Source organism: Sycon ciliatum, chromosome 10 (genome assembly GCF_964019385.1).
Source record: "Sycon ciliatum chromosome 10, ocSycCili1.1, whole genome shotgun sequence".
Lineage (NCBI taxonomy): Eukaryota > Metazoa > Porifera > Calcarea > Leucosolenida > Sycettidae > Sycon > Sycon ciliatum.
This window is the reverse complement of record NC_088652.1, coordinates 3,509,665-3,532,664: the sequence shown is the minus strand read 5'-3', so window position 1 is coordinate 3,532,664 and position 23,000 is coordinate 3,509,665. Positions and strand designations below refer to the sequence as shown.

General features: G+C 48.9%; 2 protein-coding genes across 2 annotated transcripts in view; both read right to left on the bottom strand.

Annotated features, from left to right (window-relative positions):
• The window catches only part of LOC135826250 (uncharacterized), an 85,006-nt gene extending 70,851 nt beyond the window's left edge, over positions 1 to 14,155 (bottom strand). The window contains exons 1-4 of the mRNA XM_065338879.1: positions 12,449 to 14,155; positions 12,019 to 12,108; positions 9,794 to 10,028; positions 321 to 2,809 (exon numbers count right to left, since the gene is read on the bottom strand). Of these exons, the coding sequence (XP_065194951.1) occupies positions 321 to 2,809; positions 9,794 to 10,028; positions 12,019 to 12,108; positions 12,449 to 14,098 (4,464 nt within the window). The 5' untranslated portion in view covers positions 14,099 to 14,155. The remainder of the gene's footprint in view (positions 1 to 320; positions 2,810 to 9,793; positions 10,029 to 12,018; positions 12,109 to 12,448) is intronic.
• On the bottom strand, positions 14,155 to 22,984 carry LOC135826253 (uncharacterized). Its single transcript, XM_065338883.1, has 7 exons — positions 22,306 to 22,984; positions 20,368 to 20,526; positions 19,235 to 19,387; positions 18,676 to 18,807; positions 18,005 to 18,160; positions 16,989 to 17,198; positions 14,155 to 14,712 (listed from the first exon to the last, which is right to left on the bottom strand). The coding sequence occupies exons 1-7, from the start codon at positions 22,583 to 22,585 to the stop codon at positions 14,162 to 14,164; spliced, it is 1,641 nt and encodes a 546-aa protein (XP_065194955.1). The 5' UTR covers positions 22,586 to 22,984; the 3' UTR covers positions 14,155 to 14,161.
• Between the last annotated feature and the right edge of the window lie 16 nt (positions 22,985 to 23,000).

Here is a 23,000-nt window from a genome sequence, read left to right as displayed (position 1 = left end):
ATTGATAAAATTGCACATATGCAATGCTCTGGACATAGTCTTGCATTTTGCACCATTAGTTTGCCTTATAAAGACCTAACCTCAACAATTGTTTCAATTAAATTCTCAACCAAAAGCGCTTTGCAGCGCGATTTCTTGGGTCCTACGAGACTAAACATATTTCGTTCCTTCAGTTCGAACTTGAGCTTATGCACAAAACCTTCTGACAATTTGTATTCAACTTGAAGCAGATTCGTTTTTGGTTTTTGATCAGCGCAATGTGAGTGAGTGAATTAACTCAATGGTCACTAGAATGTTTAGACTTTGGTCTCATTTCTTACCTGGAAGCTACTACTAGCTTTGAACCAGCAGTTTGAGTTGTTGGGTATTCTGTAGTGCGACTTGCACCCGGCGCAGTACGGATCGTGATGAGTACCGGATTTGCTGTAGCGTACGCGCCACGGTGCGTATCCGAGGTCCCGGCTTTCGCTGCTGTATTCCTTCCACTCCTGCTCTTTGCATGCGCACACTGGCGGTAGTGGTAAACTGAACATGACCGGTTCGTCCAGTTTCGGGTTCTCCAGCTTACCCAACTCCTCCATGATATCCTTGCGGACATGCTGGCATATCGATGAGGTCGGATGCAGCCAGTCAGAGGTGCTAGCAGCACAGTCAGGCGAGCACCGGAAGTTGATGCTGACCAGCAATGCACCTGACGAGTCGTAGTGAGCCAAGAAGATTTCCACCTTGCCTGGGAACTGGTCACGGAGTTGCTCCGGCAGCCACAGCCGAAACCTGGCTGTGTTGTAGGTGAGCTCACAGTGACTCCGGTCGGTATTTGTGATGTCCCACTTTCTCATGAGCCTTACAAGTAGCTTGAAGTAGGAGCTGTGTGGCATCGGTGTGTCCGCGTCGGGATACTTGTAGCTTAGGACGTCTTCATCAGCCTTGCCTGGTGGCTGAACCACGATCAGTAACGGTGTGTCAGCCGTGGAGAAGCAGACGTCGTTTGGCTCATTGTCCGGCTGGAAGCTGCGCATGGCCTCCTCGATTTTCTTTGGCGGTCGGTGTTGAAGAGCAGACGGGATGAAATACTTTGCTTGCTGGGCGTCTCCGAATTTGTACAGGAAATCCCAGTCGACCATCACGTCAAGCATCTTTTCACGTACTTCTCGTTTCACCTCCTTCCAGGCACACTCTATTAGTGGCATGCGTGCTATACCCTCCTTCCACAGATAGTCGCGCCACTCCGTCTCTGCTCTCCCTGCTTTCTTCTCCGTCTTGCCGTCACCTCCGCCAGGTTCATCCAGGTACTTGTGGCCAAAGACGAGGACGTTTATCTGCCTGATGAGCCACTGTGTGTTGTGGAAGATGATGTCATCAGGCTGCGGCAAGTTCATGTTTGCCGGCCGATAGATAATCACACGTAGGTCGTTGTAGAACCGAAGAAGACGCTCGAACTCGGATAGAGCACCGTCCATGCCGGAGTCATCCTGGATCTTGCAGGCCTTCTCCAACAGTGTCTTCATCCATCCTCGTGTTGTGTAGCCAGTGTGGGCGGGTTGTTTCTTGAGATACTCCAGTATCATCTCAAAGCGAACCCATTCCGTCGGCATCTTCTTGTCTGCCAGCACCGACGAAACAGCATCCTGCAGCTTCTCTCGGATACCTAGAACTTCTTGAGAAGCTCCGGACTCGTGGTTGTCCACAAGGAACAACTCTGCGGGATCAATGTCATCGTTCTTGATCACACCCTTCAATGTTGGTGACCGCCAACAGAGGTTTCGCAGCTTCTCGAGGATATCGATCTTGTGCTCCGAAAGTGTCCTATCTGTCGACAGCTTGTCGGCAAATTTCCCCACCAATATCACAGGCGGGTAGTCGAACGCCTCGCTTCCCACAGCCTTGCCTGGGTTGCTGGCAAAGTGGATGGCTGTTAGCCAGTGCCGAATGTGGTCGATGTTCTCCAGCTCCTCCGGTACATCCAGAGTCACTTCAGACACTGTACTCCCTGACCACTTCCAGTAGTTCTGCTGCTTGATGTGATCGAAGTTCTCCGAGGCGTTGAAACAGAGAATATAGATGACGTAATCTTCACCCATTAGGAAATGCTGCAGGCTTGAGAAGACTGATTGGCCGCCGCAATCCCAAATGGACACCACCACTTCTTCTTTGCGGATTTCTCGCATCAGCTCTTGGTTCGCCAAGATGACATCAACCAGGCTCTGTGTCAATTCAACAGAGCTGAGTGCTGCTTCTGGATCTGCAGTGAGTTTTGATGTTTCCTTCGATGCCTGCTTGTGTCTTGGTGCAGAGCTCCCCTCCACGTTTTCTCGGTGTCCAGGCACTACGATGGGGTGTTGCTGCTTTTGGCGCTGTGGATGTTCTACTGCTGCCTCTTTCGTCGCTGTTCCCTCACGCTGGAGTCCTGTAGACTTAGCTCGCTTTGGGACTTTCGCCGCTGGCTCGGCCAGTCTTGCAGCTTCTTGCTCCTGTTGCTGCTGTTCTTGCTCTTGTTGGTATTTCTTCTCAAGATCTTCAGCCTGATCAAGGATGTCCGGAGCGCAGAGGAGTGCAGCATTGAACTTCCAATCTGTCAGGTTTCCTCCGTCGTGGAGCATATTGCCATGATCAACAACGAGCAACGGTGTACTTGGCTTCTTGTCCACGAACTGCTTGTTCTTGAGCGAATCCGCCAGGCTCGTCTTGCCGGTTCCAAACTGACCGCAGAGGCTGATGCGGATACGGCGTACTCTGGTCGAACCGCTGCTCAGTGTGCTATTTGTAGCTTCATGCATGGCCTCGTCGGACGGACCCGTACCTCGTTTTGCTGCAAGTGATCAACAACAACAACAACAAGTACACATACGCACACACATGAACACACACATATGCGTGCAGGCACGTACAAGCATGCTCAGCCACATACACATACACATACACACAAACACACACACACACACACACACACACACACACACACAAACATGCATGAACGAAAGAACGAACACAAGCATATACACAAACACGTAAGCAAAGCGTGTGACCAAAATCCGTGACGAGTGCTTCGACATTAGGCATCTGTAATTGTATTACATTTTATGGATTCTCCACAGGCTTTTGCCTCGCATAAGGGGAGGGGCTTCAGGCAAAACATACCATCAACTCATTATTTATTGTGTGCGAAATACCCTAAACATCCCTGGAAAGAAAAAAACAATAAATTGTTCGAAAGTTCAGTCAGGGAAGTGAACTGTCTGAAAAGAGAAAAAAAATGCTAACCCCACCAGGACTCGAACCCGGGACCTTGCTTGTTATGAGCGATGCTCACACCATCTGAGCTATGGAACCAGGTCGAACCTGGAAGGCACGTTTTTCACTGCAAAGGCAGCTCACAACACGTGCCACACATACTGATGGCACTTGGTCTTTTTCCCTCAGGGGACCAAATTCCAACCACGGTCAGTTTCTGGAACGTACTACGAGAGGTGAAAGAAAGTGATCGATTTTGAACGGATTGGGAGAACTTCAAATTCAAAGGATCTTTCAGGGAAATGAACTGCCTGGAAAGAGAAAAGAATGCCAAACCCACCAGTACTCGAACCCAGGACCTTGCTTGTCATGAGAAATGCTCTAAAGCCTAGTTCACATTCGACGCAACGCTGACGGTACGGGACGTATTGGCCTGTCGGGACGGCTGGGTTCAGCTGTAAAATCTTGTACAATTCGTACAACTCGACATGCAGCAGTCGTTGCGATGTTCAACAGCGAACGGAGCGAGTCATAAGGCATGATCCGTGACGGGATGACTTTCGGACCTACTTGAAGTAATTTCTTGTTTTTCGGGACTTCTTGTCAATTATTTCTCCTTGAATGAAGCGAAATCAAGTCACAATACCAGTTTTTCAGGAAGACTAAAAAAAGTAGCCCTGAAAGTTGTGTCATTCAAATAATAGCACCAGGAAATAATAAAACAGTTCATCTGTCAAGCCGCTGAACTATCCCTAAATACGATAAGTGACAAGGGATCTTATGAAAAGAATTCGGGTGGACACACCCATTCCCATAGCGCTGCACATCACATCCGAACCAGTTCCGTTATTTCTACAACGTTTCGGCACTTGGCCATGGTCAGGTAATAACAATGAATACCGTGGAAGCCACACAAGAGCAGTATATACGCAGAGTGTAGCGCCAAAAAAGATGCGAATTATGTCACCTAGTATGCAGAAGGGGTGGGGGGGGGGGGGCAGAGAGAGAGAGAAAAGGCGCAACTAGCACATCACGGAGGAGAAGCAGCAGAAGGTAGCGCGCATTGTGCTCTGTGAATGGCGTTACGCAGAGTGTAGCGCCAAAAAAATAAAATAATGATGCGAGTTATGTCACCTCTATACAGAGGGGGGAGAGAAGGTGCAACTGTGCACATCACGGAGAAGAAGAGCGCGCCGTTGTGCTCTACGAAGTGAGGGTACATGCCAAATAATTATGGTGTTAATTCTAGCACATTAAAGGAGGGGAGCACGGAGGCCCATGCGCCAATCCACTATGAGGTTAAACTTCCATGCCAAACTGTTACCACCAGGGACGCGACGAGGCATCAAGAACAGAATGGATTTGAGTGACCCGCCTCATATTATATTCAGTGATATTGAAGTAGCAGCAGGGGAAGCTAAGAAAATTCACAACAAATCCCATCCGGTGCTTATGTTCACATGGGGCTTAGCATCATGAATCTCAATCGCCTCGCGCAGTTTGCGACAAGCTCGATCAGGCTCTCTTCCTATTACTTCAACTGCAGAGAATGCACTTTGCCCATAGTTGAGCTTGCATCCAGGGTGAGTGGTACGAAAATGTTGGCCTCATGGCTTGTCGAGTTCCTGTCGTCTTGCCTCACCATTATGTTCTTCCAGGCGAGTTTCCAGAAAGCGGCCAGTCTCACCAACATATTGTTCCGGACATTCTTTCCACTTCCGCTGATATACAACATTCTTCTGCATACATACATCCTGTCCCCCGGATATACACGAGATACACGGCCCCTTTGGGCGACCTCTCTTCTTTCGGTTGTAGCGGATTTGCAGCCTTGACACATAGAGGAGAAACGAGGGCGGAGCGACACAATGTGCGCCTCAGGTTACCAGTGTGCTCATATACGACTCTAATCGGAATTTTATACTTTCTGATTCCTTTATTCACTGCTTGAAGTACTTTATCTGACTTATATGGAAGCTTTAGAAATGCGCAGCATGGGTTGGCACGGCGACGGCGCTTTGGCATTATGGAGGCAGTGCGTGCCTCTTCAATGATTCTCTCTGGGAAATTGTTCAATCTTAATTGTTCATGAACCCTCGCTTCACTTTCTGCACGCATTCTAGTATTCTATGAGAGCCTCTGAGCTCTTAGGAATTGTGAGGAAGCAACTGCCAATTTGATATGGTGGGGAACTGCCGAAGTATAATCAATGAGTAGACCGCTAGCACATGCCTTCTGGTACAGCTTGTATGCCAGCTTGCCTTCCTGGATCATAATTGTGATATCCATATAATTTATGGAGCCACTCACCTCGCTGAGCTCATATGTGAAGTTGGTACTCGGGTGTGCAGAGTTGAAATGCTGCACAAACCGCATCAAGCTCTCTCTGCCATGGGTCCATAGCAGCAGGATATCGTCGATGTAGCGTTTGTAGAGGAGCGGTACTAACGGAGAATCCTGCAGAAGCCTGGCCTCAACCGTATGCATGAATAGAATCGCAAATGGGGGTGCAAGATTGTTACCCATTGCAACCCCGTCCACTTGGTGATAGATCTGATGGCCGAATCTGAAATAGTTGTGGCTGAGAACAAACAGCAGCAGATTCCGGACCCCGCTCACACTCAGCCCAAACATGTCGATCCGCTGGGAATACTGCTGCAGCATATCCACTACTGCCTGAACGCCCTCCCGAATAGGTATGCTCGGATATAACCCGACTACATCCATGGACATAACAATGGTGCCATCGGGGGCGTTCAATCCCGGACATGCGTCACAGATGTGGGGTATTGCTTCCGTCGTGTTAGCCAGGTGGGCCAGGACAAATTGAATGAGCTGCTGTAGGATGCGCTCCAATACAATAGATACTCCAGTCGTTGGGCTGTCGCACGCTGCTACCACGGGTCGCAATGGTAAGTTCTGCTTATGGTCCTTTGGAAGACCGTACCACTCGGGGAACTTCGTACTGCTTGGTAGGATTGACTTCAGGAGTTTTGAATCCATGTTCTTGCACTCTGACAGTATTACTTCTCGTGTCTTGGTCTCGTAGGACTCTATGGTCAAATCTACTTTCTCATACATGATCATGTTCGATAATATGTCTTCTGCTTTCTGCAAATACAGCTCCTGTCTCATAGCAACGAGTTTTTACTTTTATCCGATGGTTTGATGATGGTTTCTTGGTCTGTGCGAAGTCGCTTCAGCTCCACCCGCTCCTCCTGCGTCAGATTGGGATTAGAGGGTGTGTGTCTGTCATATGCCCGTAACACCTCGTCGCGGAAGTTGGCCATATTCCTTTCGTCTTTGTCGTCCATCTGTGGGGGCTGCTTAAAGCCGCGCTTCATCAGCTTCCACAATTTCTTGTCCTGTCTGATCTCTGGCGGTGGGTCTTCCTCTTTGAGGTCCACACCCTGAGGCTGGGGCTGTTGCCACCGGAGGGTGAACGCCATCCTCTCTACCGATGTCTCAACATCTGTTCGTTCTTGCTTGGTGAGCCTCCCCGTCGACGGGACAAAGCTAGGTCCATGTTCCAGCAGACGCCTTGTCTGGTCGGACACACAGTCGTCCACCACCAACGCCCGCTCATGGACTGGCTCAGCATTGGCCGTATGCCCACTGGGTGACGCAACACCAACGGCGGCAACAGGAGTTGGGCCGCGGGGTGAGCTGTTGGTTCCCGCCACACGTTGATCCGCCTCTCGAAGTCCAGAAATCTTCCGATTTAGTCTGGCGTTGGAACTTATTCGTTCTTCGGTAACCACTGCACGTTGAAGAGAACGGATCAATAGGTAGTCCGACTGTGTAAACGTCCACAGTTGCTCTCTGGACTCCTTGTATCGCCTCCCGCGGTAATCTTTCTCTGCGCATTTGTCTTCGATTGCATCGCAGAGAAGACGGCGGCAGTACTGATGTCTCTTGTGTTCCCTGATGGTCTTGTGACTCGTTGATGCTGGCTTCCGCACACAGTTCGAATTGAATCTGGGGATCAATCCCTCTCGCCGGCACTGCAAAAGAAAAGACAATTGACACTCGCTCCTCTGCAGCTTCCAAGACCATTGTACAAACCGCCACGCTGCCTCGCTCCGGGAAGAGGGGAACCAAGTTTGAAGAAGGGCTGAGGCTTCAGCAAGGGATCTTATCTTGCTAAAATTCAACTCAAGTCGTGTGAGCCATTCTGCGAGTTATCATGGGCAGCGTAGTGTTCGAAATGGTAAAAAAATTCAAAGCACTAATCAGAGTAGTCGGCACACGCCTCCTGTTCACACTCAAAATACTGCAGTTGTGTATGCTTGCGTCCCCGTCTACACCCTTCTACGGTATGAAAAGTTGAACTGATCCAACTCTTCCCGTCGCTTCCCGATCCCTATGGTAGTACGGTTGCGTTCCCGTTCCTGCCGTTCACATTGGACGCCGTCAGACGGTCCCATGGCTTCCGGTCGATCCTTAAGTCGTGTACCGTCACGCCCTGTCGAATGTGAACTAGGCTTTACCATCTGATCTACGGGACCAGGCTGAACCTAGAAGGGGCTGACAAGCACTTCACTCCAAAGGCAACTCACACCACGTGCCACATATACATGACATTGTACTGATTGCACTTGGGTCTTTCCCCTCTCCCAGTTAGAGTATGGCTCATGACAAGCAAGGTACCGGGTTCAAGTCGTGTGGGGGGGGGGGGGGGGGGGGCATATTTTTCTTCTCTTTTCACGCAGTTCACTTCCCCGACTGATTTTGTGAGTTTCGAAGGTCTTCTAATCCCCTACATTTAAAAGTATTGTTGGTCTTACAGTCGATAGAAATGATATGTACGAACTCGTATCACGACAACAGAAGAACAATACGTATGGATTTTAACTATGTTCACACACCGATCCAAGTTACGTAGTAATGTTTAGTCATCTAACTTTCGATTGGCGACTTGCCGAGTCCCTCGAGCGAATCGATCAATTCTGCCTGTCCAATGACGGCCATTACGGAGGCTGTCTTCAAGGGTACTGGCGGTAGCAGCGGGGTTACGTCCTGAATTTGGGGTAGACCATCACCATATTCTGCTACAACATGTCCTCAAGCACCAACTAGTGGTCTTGAATAAAGGTATCCACTAAAACTAAAAAAAAAAAAATAGCCGAATCCAAACTCGTGGTAGGAAAGCACACAGGAAAGCCTCCATAGGCCTTTTCGCTACGCTACCAGCACTGAGACATATTGGGAATAATCCCTGCCCTCGCAGAAACTCGAATGAAGCCACCACGAAGTGTCACTTGCTGAACAACAGCTCAACATGACGAGGAAGACGAATTCATCCACAACAAATTAGCAAAGAGTGCAACAGTAGCGGAAGATGGCCCAGCTTAACAGGGCAGACAGTGCACGCGAGTTTCACGTGTGCATCGATGCCTCGCCGCACAAGTAGAAAATCACGACGTAGCAGTTGGGCACTCGGGGATTTCAGGTATGCATTGGAGTTGGAAAATCAAGAATTGAAAAAAGTTCACTTCGGGGCACAGCCGCTGCCGTCCGGCACCTGAAAATGCATGTAACCGTGCATGCACCGGAAGTACGTGAGCTCATAGCAGCGCGAGAGAAATAAGTTTTTCATGGGAGCGTGGCACACATGTGAAACTCATGTGCACTAGCTGCTCAGCACAAGAGATCGTTCTGGCCCAATCTGGGCCATCTTGCGCTACTGTTGCACTCTTTGCTGATTTGTTGTTGACCAGGTCTTCTTACTCGTCATGTTGGGCTGTTGTTCAGAAAGTGACGCTTCGTGGTGGCTTCATTCGAGTTTCTGCGAGGGAAGGGATTATGCCTATGAAATCTCAGCGCTGGTAGCGTAGCGAAAAGGCACGTGGAGACACTCTGTGTGTGATTTCCTGCTACGAGGTTGGATTCGCTTAACTCAATCTGCCGTTAAATGCAAGGTCGTTACATCCAATCACCTCTGTAATCAATCCTGTGACCAGGCTCCAGAAAATGTCACATGAATGACAATGCATTGAGCCAAACATACACACACAGGCAGAACACATCTACAGCCCTGTCGGGCGCCGAAGAAAAAGGGGGGGGGGGGGCAGGGTTCTAGCCTAGCCCGTTCTTATTTTTCGCGAATACAGCAGTTTTATTCTTCTTCGATGGTACAGTCATACATGTGCACGTACATGTCATTGTGTGTACGAAAGTTTACATTTGGACTGTACATGCATGTACCAATGCATGACTGTTCCATAGTGACGCATACGCACATCTGCAGGTTCACATAATTTGACTAGCCATTAAACCGTGGAAATATACCAATGAAACCTAGCTGCATGTATGCAGGGTAAATACGTCTGAGTTCTACGTCTGAGTTCTACTTCTGAGTTCTACTTCTGAGTTCTACTTCTGAGTTCTACTTTTGAGCGCACATTATAGTGCGCAGTACAGGTTACGTTATTCTCTGTGAAAATCCAGACTAGACACTTCTTTAAAACTGGTGAAATTCTAGCCTGGTCGCTCTTCAGCTCTCCGTTCTTCGGGGCCCGACTGTACTGTAGAACAACATCGCAAGAAAAAAAACACTCACCTGCCAAAGATGCAGATCGTGTGCCAGCCGACGAGTCTGCAGCCGTGTGATCCTTTTCAGATGGAGTGGCAGAACCCTCGTTGGGTTGGCTAGGCGATGACGTTGCTATGACAGCAGTCGCAGATGCGGGGGAAGCTGCAGCATTGGCAGCAATTGCAGAAGTCTCGGCAGCGACGGGATTGATGTTGCGCACGGCAGCGAGGCATACTTCCGAGCTGGCATCCACTGCCTCCTTCTTCCACGAATCAGTGAGAGGCATGCATTTCGAAACGCAGTGCAATAAAATGGGAATAAATAAGATAAGATATTAAGAAATAGCTGTTGCTACTTCGGCAATAATTTTTTAGGAAACCTGTGATATAGTGCTCTCCAGGCACAAACATCACCAGGAATACAAACATAATTATGATGTTTGTGCCTGGAGAGCACTATATAAGTGGTGGTCTTCAGGCACAATGTTCCTCAGCCTACTCGAGCTCAACTGATGAGGGGTGGATTCCTCGAAACACTGTGTATTGAGCAGGGAGTGGTGCATTCTTGCAGGTTTGCCGAGTCGAAGGTTCGATGAACTTCTTGTGTGCTCTGGATGGCAGTTGTGAGTCAGTCAAGTGTCAAGTCAAGTCGGCGGAATAGCGCGAGCTCCAGTGTGGGAGCAAATCCATTCCTATAAGATATTAACCCTTTACCGGCAGCCCCATACTTGAATGCGTCGTAAACGACGCATTCGACATGCATACTAAAACCATGCCTGGTATGACAGGAAGCATCAGCCCACGGGGATTTCCCGTGGCCCTCACACAGCCTAGGTATGATCATATCCGTAGCTGAAGAGATCTACGCGTGTCCCATTTGATTTCATTGAGAACTGCGCGATCGAAAATTTACGGAAATACACGCGCGCCGACAATGCCGTCAGCCTCCGTCAAAACGTCGTCAGGTGCATTTCCTCTTGCGCAGTGAGTTCCTTTCGTCCTCAGATGACTTCTCCGACGAGGACCTAGCAGACCTTCGCTCTGGGACCCACGACAGATAGATAAATACTTCGTTCCAGCCGCCGATGCAAGCGAATTTCAAATTGCGGAGCGGAGCGCACGCCAAGTAAATTCTCACGCAAATATCGGGAGCTCCAGCCGCTGAAGACGATGTCGTCGTAATGTACCTGGAAGAATCTGATGGTGCTTATGGTGTGGAAGCCATGGAGAGTGATCCCCGTGTCGACAGTCTTCCAGAGACGGAATTTTAGGCCATCGACTTTCTACGTACCTGAGTGACGGCAGCGCTGCGCGACTTGCGCACGACCTTACGGAGCCATCGGACAGCGATTTTGGGGCGATGCTGCTCTCAATTGCGAGCGAGGCACGGCCACTGACGTCTGTGATGGCTATGGCGTTCGTTTCCACTCTGAAGTCGACTTGTTTTGGCAGTTTTATGTCAATGTCGGAATCTGACGATTTGCATTGTGTACAATTTCCGTGTTTAGACGTATAGGTGCCAATTTAGTAGCGTATGTGTGTGGTATGTGAAAATAATTTTTTCCATCGTCAAGAAGAAGTACCAGACTTCCAAGAAAACATAACTTGCACATACAAAATGTGCCCTCGTTGTGAGTTATTGGCATCCTTCTCAATGTTATGGATTTCATATCAAAATGCACTTGCCGGTAAAGGGTTAAGATATTTAAACGAATTGGCAAAAGAGTAGTATTTCAACTGACAGTTGTCGACAGGGTGCCCGGTAGAGCGGTAGAACAAGCCTATTTTAAATATACCCGGATATTCGCCGAAGGAATCGGCATTCCTAGATCACCACTCAGTGATGTATTCAAGCTGAAGATAGTCACAAGAAAACATTCTTAGAACCAACAGATTGTTGCTTGATGATGTGTAGATACATGATTATTGAGAATGACCACGTGGCTTATCTCCAAAATTTCTATTTCCATTTTACAAGTACACGTACACGTACACGTACAAACATACACGTGCCAGCGTGAGTATGTGTGTGCGAGCACTCCCGCTTCTGCTCTGCACAACACCCCTATCATCCTGATCACGGATGGGTGCTCGAGGTTCACGGTTCAAGGTGAATATGCACATAATATACCAGTATGCATGTGTCCGGGCCAACAAATGCTCTAACTTTGTCAAAGTCCTTGTCGTCCTCGGATGGAAGAATGTTTTTCAAGGATTTTAAAATGGGAGTACTTTTCTACAGACATGACTAACCGTAGCAAGTGACTGCCCACTGACAATCTCCGCTTTCAGCTTCCAGAGTGCCACTTGCTGCCTCGCTATATCATTCTGCTGTCCTTCGAGCTGTACATGTACAAGTACGAATTCCCATTCGCGCGCGTATATCATACACAAAGAAACACACACCATAAATAAATACTGTCGAAGCAAAGGCATAAACGCTCTAAAACGTGACTCACAAAATAGAGTGCTTTTAAAATAGAACTTGAGCTTACAAAAGTTAGCAATAGAATGAGCCTAAACATCTTTCGTTCCTTCACCTGGAACTTGAGCTTATGCACAAAACCACCTGACAATTTGTACTCAACGTGAAGCAGATTTGTTTTGGGGTTGTGATCAGGGCAATGCCAATGAATTAACTCCATGGTCACTAGAATGTTTAAACTTTGGTCTCATCTCTTACCTGGAAGGTACTACTAGCTTTGAACCAGCAGTTTGAGTTGTTGGGTATGCTGTACTCCGAATCACACCCGGCACAGTACGGATCGTGATGAGCACCAGATTCACTGTAGAGTACGCGCCACGGTGCGTATCCGAGGTCCCGGCTTTCGCTGCTGTAGTCCTTCCACTCCTCTTTGCATGCGCATACTGGCGGTAGTGGTAAACTGAACATGACCGGTTTGTCCAGTTTCGGGTTCTCCAGCTTATCCAACTCCTCCATGATATCCTTGCGGACATGCTGGCATATAGATGAGATCGGCTGCAGCCAATCAGCGGAGCTAGCAGCACCTTTAGGTGAGTACCGGAAGTTGATGCTGACCAGCAGTGCACCTGACGAGTCGTAGTGAGCCAAGAAGATATCCACCTTGCCGGGGAACTGGTCACGGAGCTGCTCCGGCAGCCACAGCCGAAACCTAGCTGTGTTGTAGGTGAGCTCACAGTGACTCGGGTCGGTATTTGTGATGTCCCACTTTCTCATGAGCCGTACAAGTAGCTTGCAGTAGGAGCTGTGTGGCATCGGTGTGTCCGCGTCTGGATACTTGTAGCTTAGGACGTCTTCAGGAGCCTCACCTGGTGGCTGAACCATGATCAGCAGTGGTGTGTCAGCTGTGGAGAAGCAGACGTCGTTTAGCTCATTGCCCTGCTCGAAGCTGCGCATGGCCTCCTCGATTTTCTCCGGCGGTCGATGTTGAAGAACAGACGGGATGAAGTACTTTGCTTGCTGGGCGTCTCCGAATTTGTACAGCAAATCCCAGTCGACCATCACGCCAAGCATCTTTTCACGGACTTCTCGTTTCACCTCCTTCCAGGCACACTCCATCAATTGCCGATTCGCTATTCCCTTTGTCCACAAAATGTTGCGATACCTGGTCTCGGCTTCCTTCGCCGTCCTGCCACCACCTCCGCCAGGTTCATCCAAGTACTTGTGGCCAAAGACGAGGACGTTGATCTGCCTGATGAGCCACTGTGTGTTGTGGAAGATGATGTCATCAGGCTGCGGCGAGTTCTTGTTTGTCGGCTGATAGATGATGACGCGTAGGTCGTTGTAGAAACGAAGAAGAAGCTCGAACTCGGATGGAGCACCGTCCATGCCGGATTCGTCGCGGATCTTGCAGGCCGTCTCCACCAGTGTCTTCATCCACCCTCTTGTTGTGTAGCCAGTGCGGGCGGGTTGTTTCTTGAGATACTCCAGTATCATCTCAAAACGAACCCATTCCATCGGAATCTGCTTGTTTGCCAGCACCGATGAAACAGCATCCTGTAGCTTCTTTCGGATTCCTAGAACTTCTTGAGAAGCTCCGGACTCGTGGTTGTCCACAAGGAACAACCCTGCGGGATCAATGTCATCGCTCTCAAGCATACCCTGGAAAGTTGGTGACCGGCGGCAGAGCTTTCCCAGCTTCTTGAAGATATCAACCTTGTGCTCCAAAAGTGTCCTATCTGTCGACAGCTTGTCGGCAAAGTTCCCCACCAATATCACAGGCGGGTACTTGAACGCCTCGCTTCCCACAGCCTCGCCTGGGTTGCTGGCAAAGTGGATAGCTGTTAGCCAGTGTCGAAGGTGGTCAATGTTCTTGAGGTCTTCCGGTACGTCAAGAGTCATTTCGGACATTTTATTTCCTGACCACTTCCAGTAGTTCTGCTGCTTGATGTCATCGAAGTTCTCTGAGGCGTTTTAACAGAGAATATAGATGACGTAATCTTCACCCATAAGGAAATGCTGCAGGCTTGAGAAGATTGATTGGCCGCCGCAATCCCAAATGGACGCCACCACTTCTTCTTCGCCGATGTCTCGCATCAGCTCTTGGTTTGCCAAGATGACATCGATCATGGTCTGTGTCAATTCAGCAGAGCTGGGTGCTGCCTCATGATCTGTAGACCCAGCCGGTTGCTGTTGCTGCTCGTGCTCTTGCTGGCGTTTCTTCTCAAGATCTTCAGCATGGTCAAGTATGTCAGGAGCACAGAGGAGTGCAGCGCCGAAGTCCCAATCCTTAAGGTTTCCTGCGCCGTGGAGCACATTGCTGTGATCAACATTGAGAACCGGTGTACTCGGCATATTGTGCACGAACTGCTTGTTCTTGAGAGAATCCGCCAGGCTCGTCTTGCCGGTTCCAAACTGACCGCAGAGGCTGATGCGGATACGGCGTACTCTGGTCCAACCGCTGCTGAATGTCCTATTCGTAGCTTCATGCATGGTCTTGTTGGACGGACCCGTACCTCGTTTTGCTGTAGGTTATCATCAACCACAACAAGCACAAACACGCACGCATGAACACACACATGCGTCCAGGCACGTACAAGCACACTCAGACACACACAAACACAAACACACACAGACACACACCATTTGACCATTTAACCATTTGAAGCCCATCACCGAAGGCGATGCTAGCGATGCTACAGCAGAAGCCATAGCAACTTGTACTGGGTTTGCACTACCGTAAAGTCGCGGATAAAAGCCGGGCTTATAAGCACATAAGCCGCTTTCTGCATCAGGCTATAATGCAAACCAGGCTTGTATGCAAACCATGCTTATATGCACCACTGACATTTTTTGCCAGGCTTGTATGCCAGGCTTCTACGCGCAACACGCGTAGATCGACCACTGACTACCGGAATGGCGGCAGTTTTACTATGCACCGTACATAGCGCATGCACTCTTGATGACCCACCCGATCCGCGCTTGCATAGAAGCCAGGCTTCTACGCGCGACAGTATTTTATGCATTTGACCCGTAATGATTTTCAGGCTTCTATCCGCGATGTGCTTGTAGAAACCCGGCTTTTATCCGCGACTTTACGGTACTCAACAGCTTGCAAGGCTGAAGAATTGACCGCCACTATTCAGCCTGGTCTACACCACGCAGCTATGAAGTGGCTTTTCTGGCCAGTAAATCCCTACTTTTTGGTCTTATTCATTTGTTTCACGCACACACATCACACCACATACTCCGGCATGCACTGGCTGTTGGTAACCACCCAGGAGAATGAAAGAATAGTCCGGAGGAGTCTAAACAAAGAGATGAAAGACGTGTGTGACCATAATCGCCGGGAATCAAACCCGCAACCTATCGATTGGAAACACACACACACACACACACGCACGCACACACACGCACGCACACGCACACACACACACACACACACACACACACACACACACACACACACACCAGGGGCGTCATACATGGTACGACCACTACGATCATGGTCGTACCACTTTTCGTCCAGGCTGGTCCACCCAATTCATCCTTGAAAGCAATAAAAAAATTCAAGGATCTTCGAACTTGTACAAAACATCACAACTTTCATTGCAAGGAGCATACGATTATTTGATTCAGACTTGATGCCTAGCAGCTAGCACCCCAAGACTCCAGGCAGCTATCCATTGCGATAGGCGGTTGGAGCCATGGGTAGAGACACCCAGATGATGGATTCCTCACGGACACATTCACTGCAAACTTGACGGAAACAGTGCTGGCTGCGATCACTGGGTCCAGAACTAAAATTTTCCAAGATCTACCATGTTACAATGGCGATCAGCATGGTCAAGAGACACTACAAGCATGTCAGTTGTCACTTGTCAGCTACAACATAATTATATTCTGTCCACAACGACACCTACCTAGTATCTCTGGCTCCTGACGATCTACTGCAAGCTGATGCGAAAATGCATTACATGTACACCCGCGAACGCCGCGCTTGTCAACGGAATAGGGAAGTGTTTGGAATGCTGTTCCACGGCGGCAGAACATTCTGCAGCTGTTCACCGACACGACCCGCTTCACCAAACGACTTATGATCGTTTCGTTCTCCGAATTTTCTGGTAGCAGCAACAAGAATTGCGTCCGCGGCGACAGGAAGAAAGTCTCTCGCAAACTAAAGTCCTGTTGCCACGAAGACAGGGAAGATTCCGCAAGCCCTTTCTTCTGCTTCCAGTGTTGTAGCTCTCCCGTCCACTGGCAGATCTTTCAATCCCACCGAACAAAAAATGGACCTTCTTCTCTCTCTAAAAACAACTAACATAATTACTAGTACTTCGCGACTGTCCGCGGGCCGGCCGTGTACATCATGTACATAGACTATTGCATGCGGCGTGGCGCACTTTCGCAGGACATGACTTACGTTTTTGAACAGCGGCTGGCGCTAGAACTGTACAGTGTACTTTAGATTTTGCGATTTTTTCGAGGGCAATGGCTTCCTTTTTTGCCTTGGCCACCTATGATGTACAGAAAATACCAAAAAATCCATGAGAAGCGTGTTTTTGAGCTGGAGTGGGGGTTGTTTAACAAGTGCTAGGGAAACCCTCCTTTGCGGCCGTAGAGTGCTAAAACGTGCCCTGTTGCCCGAAAAATTCGAATTGTTTCTCTGCGGGACCCCCCCCCCCCCGTTGTACCACACCCAACCGCCCTGTGACGCACATGCACACACACACACACACACACGCAGAGTACATCTACAATTTGTGTAGAACACCGTTGCACGACAACAACAGTCACTCACCTCCAGAAGATGTAGATTGTGTGCCAGTCGACGAGTCCGAAGACGACGTTGCTATGGCAGCAGGTGCAGCTGCGGGAGACACCGCAGCAGGGGCAGCAGTTGCAGAAGTCGAGGTGGCAGCAGCAGCAGCAGCAGAAGTGGGAGCTGTGAGAGTCACGTCGGCGGAATCAGCTGCCGCAGGAGTAACTAGAGAGGAGGCAGGGACGTAACCTGTATAGCAGAACAAGAGTGAAGAATAGCAGAGCATTAACATCACCAGCCTGGCTATATTCACAGGTTTGAGGGACAGTTGCAAAAGGGAAATGTCTGAAGAACAAATTGACTGTCACCACCAGGACTCGAACCAAGGACCTTTGCTTGAGGCCAGCGATGCTCTAAGTACTGAGCTATGGTGTAGTCGTCATCCCAGCAGAGACTGTTCAACATTTTCGTCCAGTACTTGCATGCAATTCCACACTGCTGAGTCTCCATTTGACCGTCATCAGCAGAGGAGAGCACAACAACACCAGAACTCTGTAGAGTGCAAGGACAGTGCTGCTCAATGCAATCCAGTTGCGTCACTCAAGTACCCACCAGGCGTTGCACAGTCCTGGATCTGCAAACACTAGACTGCGAAATGGTGCAAGGCGCAAACTTGAGTGACGCGACTGGATTTCATTGACTGGGACTGTACGTGCTGCTCTGTGTCCGCCAACGACTGCGTTCACAGTTTTCTTATCCTTGTTGAAGTTTCTGTCCCGTCGCCGCATCCGTATTTGTTGAGTATCCTACTAAAAAAAGATTATATACTCGTACCGTCATCGCAGGCTACACAATATTTTTTTCTCTTCAGAATTGGCGGCTGGCAGCAAACTGCAGAAATCACTGACCATCATTTGGCAAGCACTGTGGGAATACGCCCAGTGAGAAGGCACTGTGGCAATACGCCCAGTGAGAAGGCAGATATTGCCTGTGCCTATGGTGAAATAGAGTATAACTAAACAAATATACAGACAACTAAAGCATGCTCTACGTACCAAGTGCAGATAGCAGCTCTCGCACTGCTGTTCTCATTTGAGGATTGTCCGCCCACTGTTCGTCCTCACCCTCAACACAGGTCGCGAGGGCAGCGCCTGCTCGTTCATGCACGGTTGCGGCTGACACTCCCTGGCGACGCGCATGCCTCAAGGTATCTAAAACACACAACGTAAAGGAAAATAATACACTTTCATGTATTCGTATGCTTGGTGTTTCTTCGGCGTTGTTCGCAAGGTTGAAAGTGTGCAGTTTGAAAGTATGATAAAGACTGTGTCGTTCTTCCAGAGCTGTTGTGATATGTGAGGTTGTAATTCAACTGGTTTACTGCACAATATTTTCGAAATGCGCCTTTCAAATACTGATTGTGAGAGATAACCATAAAAGAAAACAGGCTTTTTCAAGATAACAGGGCTGTGGTTGCCAAGCAACGAGTAATCTTACAATTACGTGCCGGAAATGAGGTACAGCAATACCTTGCAAACATGGTCACAACAGGGAGCCAAAACTTGTTTGGGCAGCAGAGGTGTCTGAACACATAATTATTCTCTGCAAGCTTGAATGAAACCGTTCTGATACAATAAATATTTTGACAACGCTTTGCTGATAGAATAGGTAGACTACGCATGAAGAGATGGCCAATGACTGACACAGTTCATGCATCATGCCTCACCATCTGTGACGAAGAACTTGAGCAGCTTGGCGCAGACTTCGACAAGATCCCGGGAGGGCTCCAGGTAGCACAGGACTTTGGACAGCGACACATCAATGTTCAACTCGGTGATCGCTTGCATTGCTCCGGTTTCTACGCAGATGACAACAAGACAACAGAACACGGACACGCTTGTCAAGACGCGAACACTCCACTATAGCCACTCATCATAACAGAACATCTGAAATTATACTCTTAACAGTCTCTAGACTAACCGTACATCATCACAGCACTCTGTAAAATGAAGTGGATTGGGGTGGATTGGGGTGGGGTCGGGGGGGGGGGGGGGGGTGGGGGTGGGGAGGGGGATTGGGGAGCATTCTTGTTGATTACTTCGGCAGGAAGAGTTGTATCAAGTCAAAACCCTGCGAGCCAACTAGACAGCACCGGGAGGATACAGCCATTAATATTTTGCTAACAAGAGCCCTCTATGGTCAAGTAGAGTTTGAACAATTGGCACCCTGGCAAAACGCAAGCAAGCCTGCCCTCCGTAACGGCACGAAGCCATTCGGGATCCTACCTTGGATGATGCCGCGCATGTGCAGGATGAGCGTTGTGAAACGTTTGATGGCGTTGTTCTTCACCTTGGTCCTGTCGACGTGCTCCATCATGTTTACAAAGCTCCTGCATATCTCGATACACTCCCTTCCCGGACATAGCTCCACGATGGGAACTGGGGAGAAAGAATGGCAGACAAGATACAAAACGTGCGAAGAACAGAGAAAATATTTTGATTGGACAAATTATCAACGATACAATAATTCACACACGCGATCATTTTGTTCTATCACACTCGCACAATTTTTATCATTATAGCTGCGCCTCTTCCCCACCCCTGTCTTTGAAGAACGGGTACTGTGGTGGAAAACGTTCTCCATGGAAAACATGTTCATGGAATAGAAAATGTGTGTATTTTCATGAACTGCGGGGGTTGCAGTACAGCGCCCAGAAGACGCGGGCCAGTAGTATGGCGCGCAGCAAAGACAGTGCCGAGTGGGAGTGTAGCCTGACGCTAACGGATGATGCTAAAAATGAAAAAAGTACTGTAATTTCACAAATTTTCGGTTTACTTTTATTTTCGGTACTTTCGGTGCATCTGTTTCATACCTAAAATTTCAATACACCGAACTAACACTAACACACACAATCCAACAGGGAACTGCCACTCTGTACCGAAAACTTCTGTTTACCAAACCTGGCCTTTTCCCCTCAAACTGAACATATTCAGCACCGACAATTTCTGAAACTGGAGTACTCGGAACATTCTTTAACTATACTAGGAACATGCTCCACAATCACAAACTTCTATTTAAATGGTGCAGAGCATGTGAAAAGGGTGCTCAGGGTGAAAATTGCAGGTTTAGGGTTATGTTGGTCTTGTGTTAGGCCTTCCAGTTTCACAATGACTATAACAATTTGCAGAGAAACCGGGCGAACCTGCAAATACCTTACGTGATGAGAGGCTTTATCAAGTCCTTCCAAGTACATAAGGAGCTTATAATCTTGCGCACAGACACATTAATTCACTCTCTCACGCACGCACAAACACACCCACACACGCACCCACACACACGCACACACACACACATGCACACACACACACACATGCACACGAACACAGACATACACACATGAACACACACACGCACATACCCTGCTGGTCATCATCTATGGGTGATGGGCGATTCAATGCGATGTCCAAGAAGTTACAAACGGAATCCACCACCGACGGGTCGGTTTTGTACATCGTGAGCATCTTCACAGCTTCCGAGATATCCTCTTGAGTCAGGCGAAATTGAAACGTAGCTGATTCTTGTACCCACATATTAACAAGGCATACAGCACACAAAATATACACAAAGGTTCATACTCAATCTCCGGAAAACTACCTAGTTCGGCCTCACTAGGTGTCATTAACGTAGCTCGAGTGAGCGGCCGATCCTATGGCAATGAACTCAAGTGTACTGTTAGGTACCTCCTCCCGTACGTTCTAAAACCTTTTCCAAGCTGGCCTGCATGCACCCTCGTACTCACCCTTTGTCTCTTTTTGTCACCTTTTGTTCCCTTGGCCTGGGTAGCTACTTGCGCGGCCATATCTGCCATAGCTACCCAGGCCCTTTATCTTGCCGCCCTCACTCAATCTCTCTCTCTCTTCCATAATGTAGTTGTTTCGTTCGTCTTTGTCTCCGTCTCCCCATCTCCCCTAACGTATGTTTTAATCAGGTGAAAGTGTCAAGGTCAGAGTGGTCTACTCATGACAAACACAGTCGCCTTCAACACTAGCCAGAAAATAAGTGCCGAACCAAGTCAAGGCGAGAGAGCGTAACACTCAATCTCTGTTCACAGGTTCATACGTCAAGGCCGTCACAGCCGGGGCAGCTGAGGCCGCCCCACCTTTTCGGCCTTTTTTTTTTTTTTTTTGGAGCATTTTACAACAAAGCGCGATGATCGCAGCTTAGCGCAAACGTGACAAATCTTTGTCCCCGACCCCTCGATCGTGGTTTGTTGCAGAAAAAAGTCTTTCATTGCTAACACTGAAATGGCACCAAATGCCTTGAAATGCTTGCAATTGGCTTCAATTTTTGTGAATTTTTTTCCCGGGGGAGGGTAATGTTTGTCCCCGATCGTAGCGTTTTCTTGGTTTGTTGCAGAATCAAAAAGACTTTCATTGTAGTTACCGTACACTGAAATGGCACCAAATGCCCGGAAATGCTTGAAATTGGCTTCAATTTTTGAATTTTTTTCCCGGGGTGGACCCCCGCACCCACCTCCAAAGTCGGTGCGACGGGCCTGTACGTATACCAGTACTGAAGCACATGCACGTGCGCTCCAGTGCACACATGTTCACACGTACGTGCCCGCAAGCATGCACGTGCAGGAACACACACTCCCACACTCCCCCCCCCCCCACACACACACATACGCACACACACACACGCACACACACTCCCCTCCCCCCCCCACACACACACTCGCGCGCACGCACATGCACATTCCCACACACATACATGCACACGATTTCGTCTACCTTTTCTACCCTGCCCCACAGTTTGGAGCTGCGGCATTGGACGCCTGATCATGGCGTGGCGAGGTTCCACGGAAGAGGAAAGGTGGTTCTGGACACACCCTTCTGGTTCTGGATCCGTATTAGTGTTATTGTTTAACAAATCGAAATGTGCATGCTACAGGTTGGTTCGCCGATAAGTAGAGCTACCTATGACAGATTCAGGCCTTCCTTCATTCACTCCAACTCAATCTCTGGCTGATCCTCTCTCTCTCTCTCTCTCTCTCTCTCTCTCTCTCTCTCTCTCTCTCTCTCTCTCTCTCTCTCTCTCTCTCTCTCTCTCTCTCTCTCTCTCTCTCTCTCTCTCTCTCTCTCTCTCTCTCTCTCTCTCCCTCTCTCTCTTTATCCCTCTCCCTCTCCCTCTACATATTGGGTTCAAACCTAGGAACTAACTTCTGGAAAGGTTTCTTCGCACACCTCCCTACGGCCTCCCGTAACAAGGCAACATTTGGTACATGGGAGACACCAAAATAGAAAAAGAGGATGTGCATATACTCTTCTGGTCTTGTCCTCGTCCATACACTCACCATCATCAGTGACCAGGCTTGCCAGTAGCTCAAAGAGACCTTTGCAGAAGGTGCCGTTCTGTTCCTGTGCATGACCACGCAGCAAGTCCAGGTATTGCCGCTCAGCAAACAGTGGCGACGCAAGGACAATACCACGATTGTCGGCCTTCCGCATCAAATCTTTAACCCTCCGGTATTCCACCATAATACTAGTACCGGCAATCGTAGTTTTGCCGCTGCCTGCACCGCTAAACGCCATCGTGTTCGTTACTACTGTCTTTTTCAATCCTACTTCATCCATCGTCAGCAGAGTAAGTTAGACAAATTAATGAGTCCGCCTATTTCACTATTTATTCCTAAACCTCCGCTGATCTGCACACCACTATCCTTGTCCTTGACTGCATCACGCAGTAGTTTCTGCGCCTTCAGGAGAGACGCCGCCGGGAACTCCGCAGATCCGCCAACGGCACACCTTTGACCTCCAAGAACGGCAGCTACATTTTCATTGCTGAAATCAGCTTCTAACTCTAAGTTCTAGTCGGGGATCCGAAATCTGTAGGATGCTTTTTATTTTCGGGGTATGCCACTTCAGAGGGAGGACTTGAAACTTCGCACAGAGGTAGGTAAGGGTCTCTAGAGCGTAGAGGACGATTTGAGAACTACTTGGCCGTCCCGAAGCTGTGCACCAATGCCGGTGCAAGGAGGTTTGTTCGCTC

What these genes read in the sequence shown, in the direction of transcription:
- LOC135826253 (XM_065338883.1), bottom strand. Translation starts at nt 22,585, where the DNA reads ATGGATGAAGTAGGATTGAAAAAGACAGTAGTAACGAACACGATGGCG. An exon ending in CATGCGCGGCATCATCCAAG is followed by an intron (nt 18,808 to 19,234) that starts GTAGGATCCCGA and finishes TCATCTGCGTAG; the next exon opens with AAACCGGAGCAATGCAAGCG. An exon ending in CAAGTTCTTCGTCACAGATG is followed by an intron (nt 18,161 to 18,675) that starts GTGAGGCATGAT and finishes TGTGTGTTTTAG; the next exon opens with ATACCTTGAGGCATGCGCGT.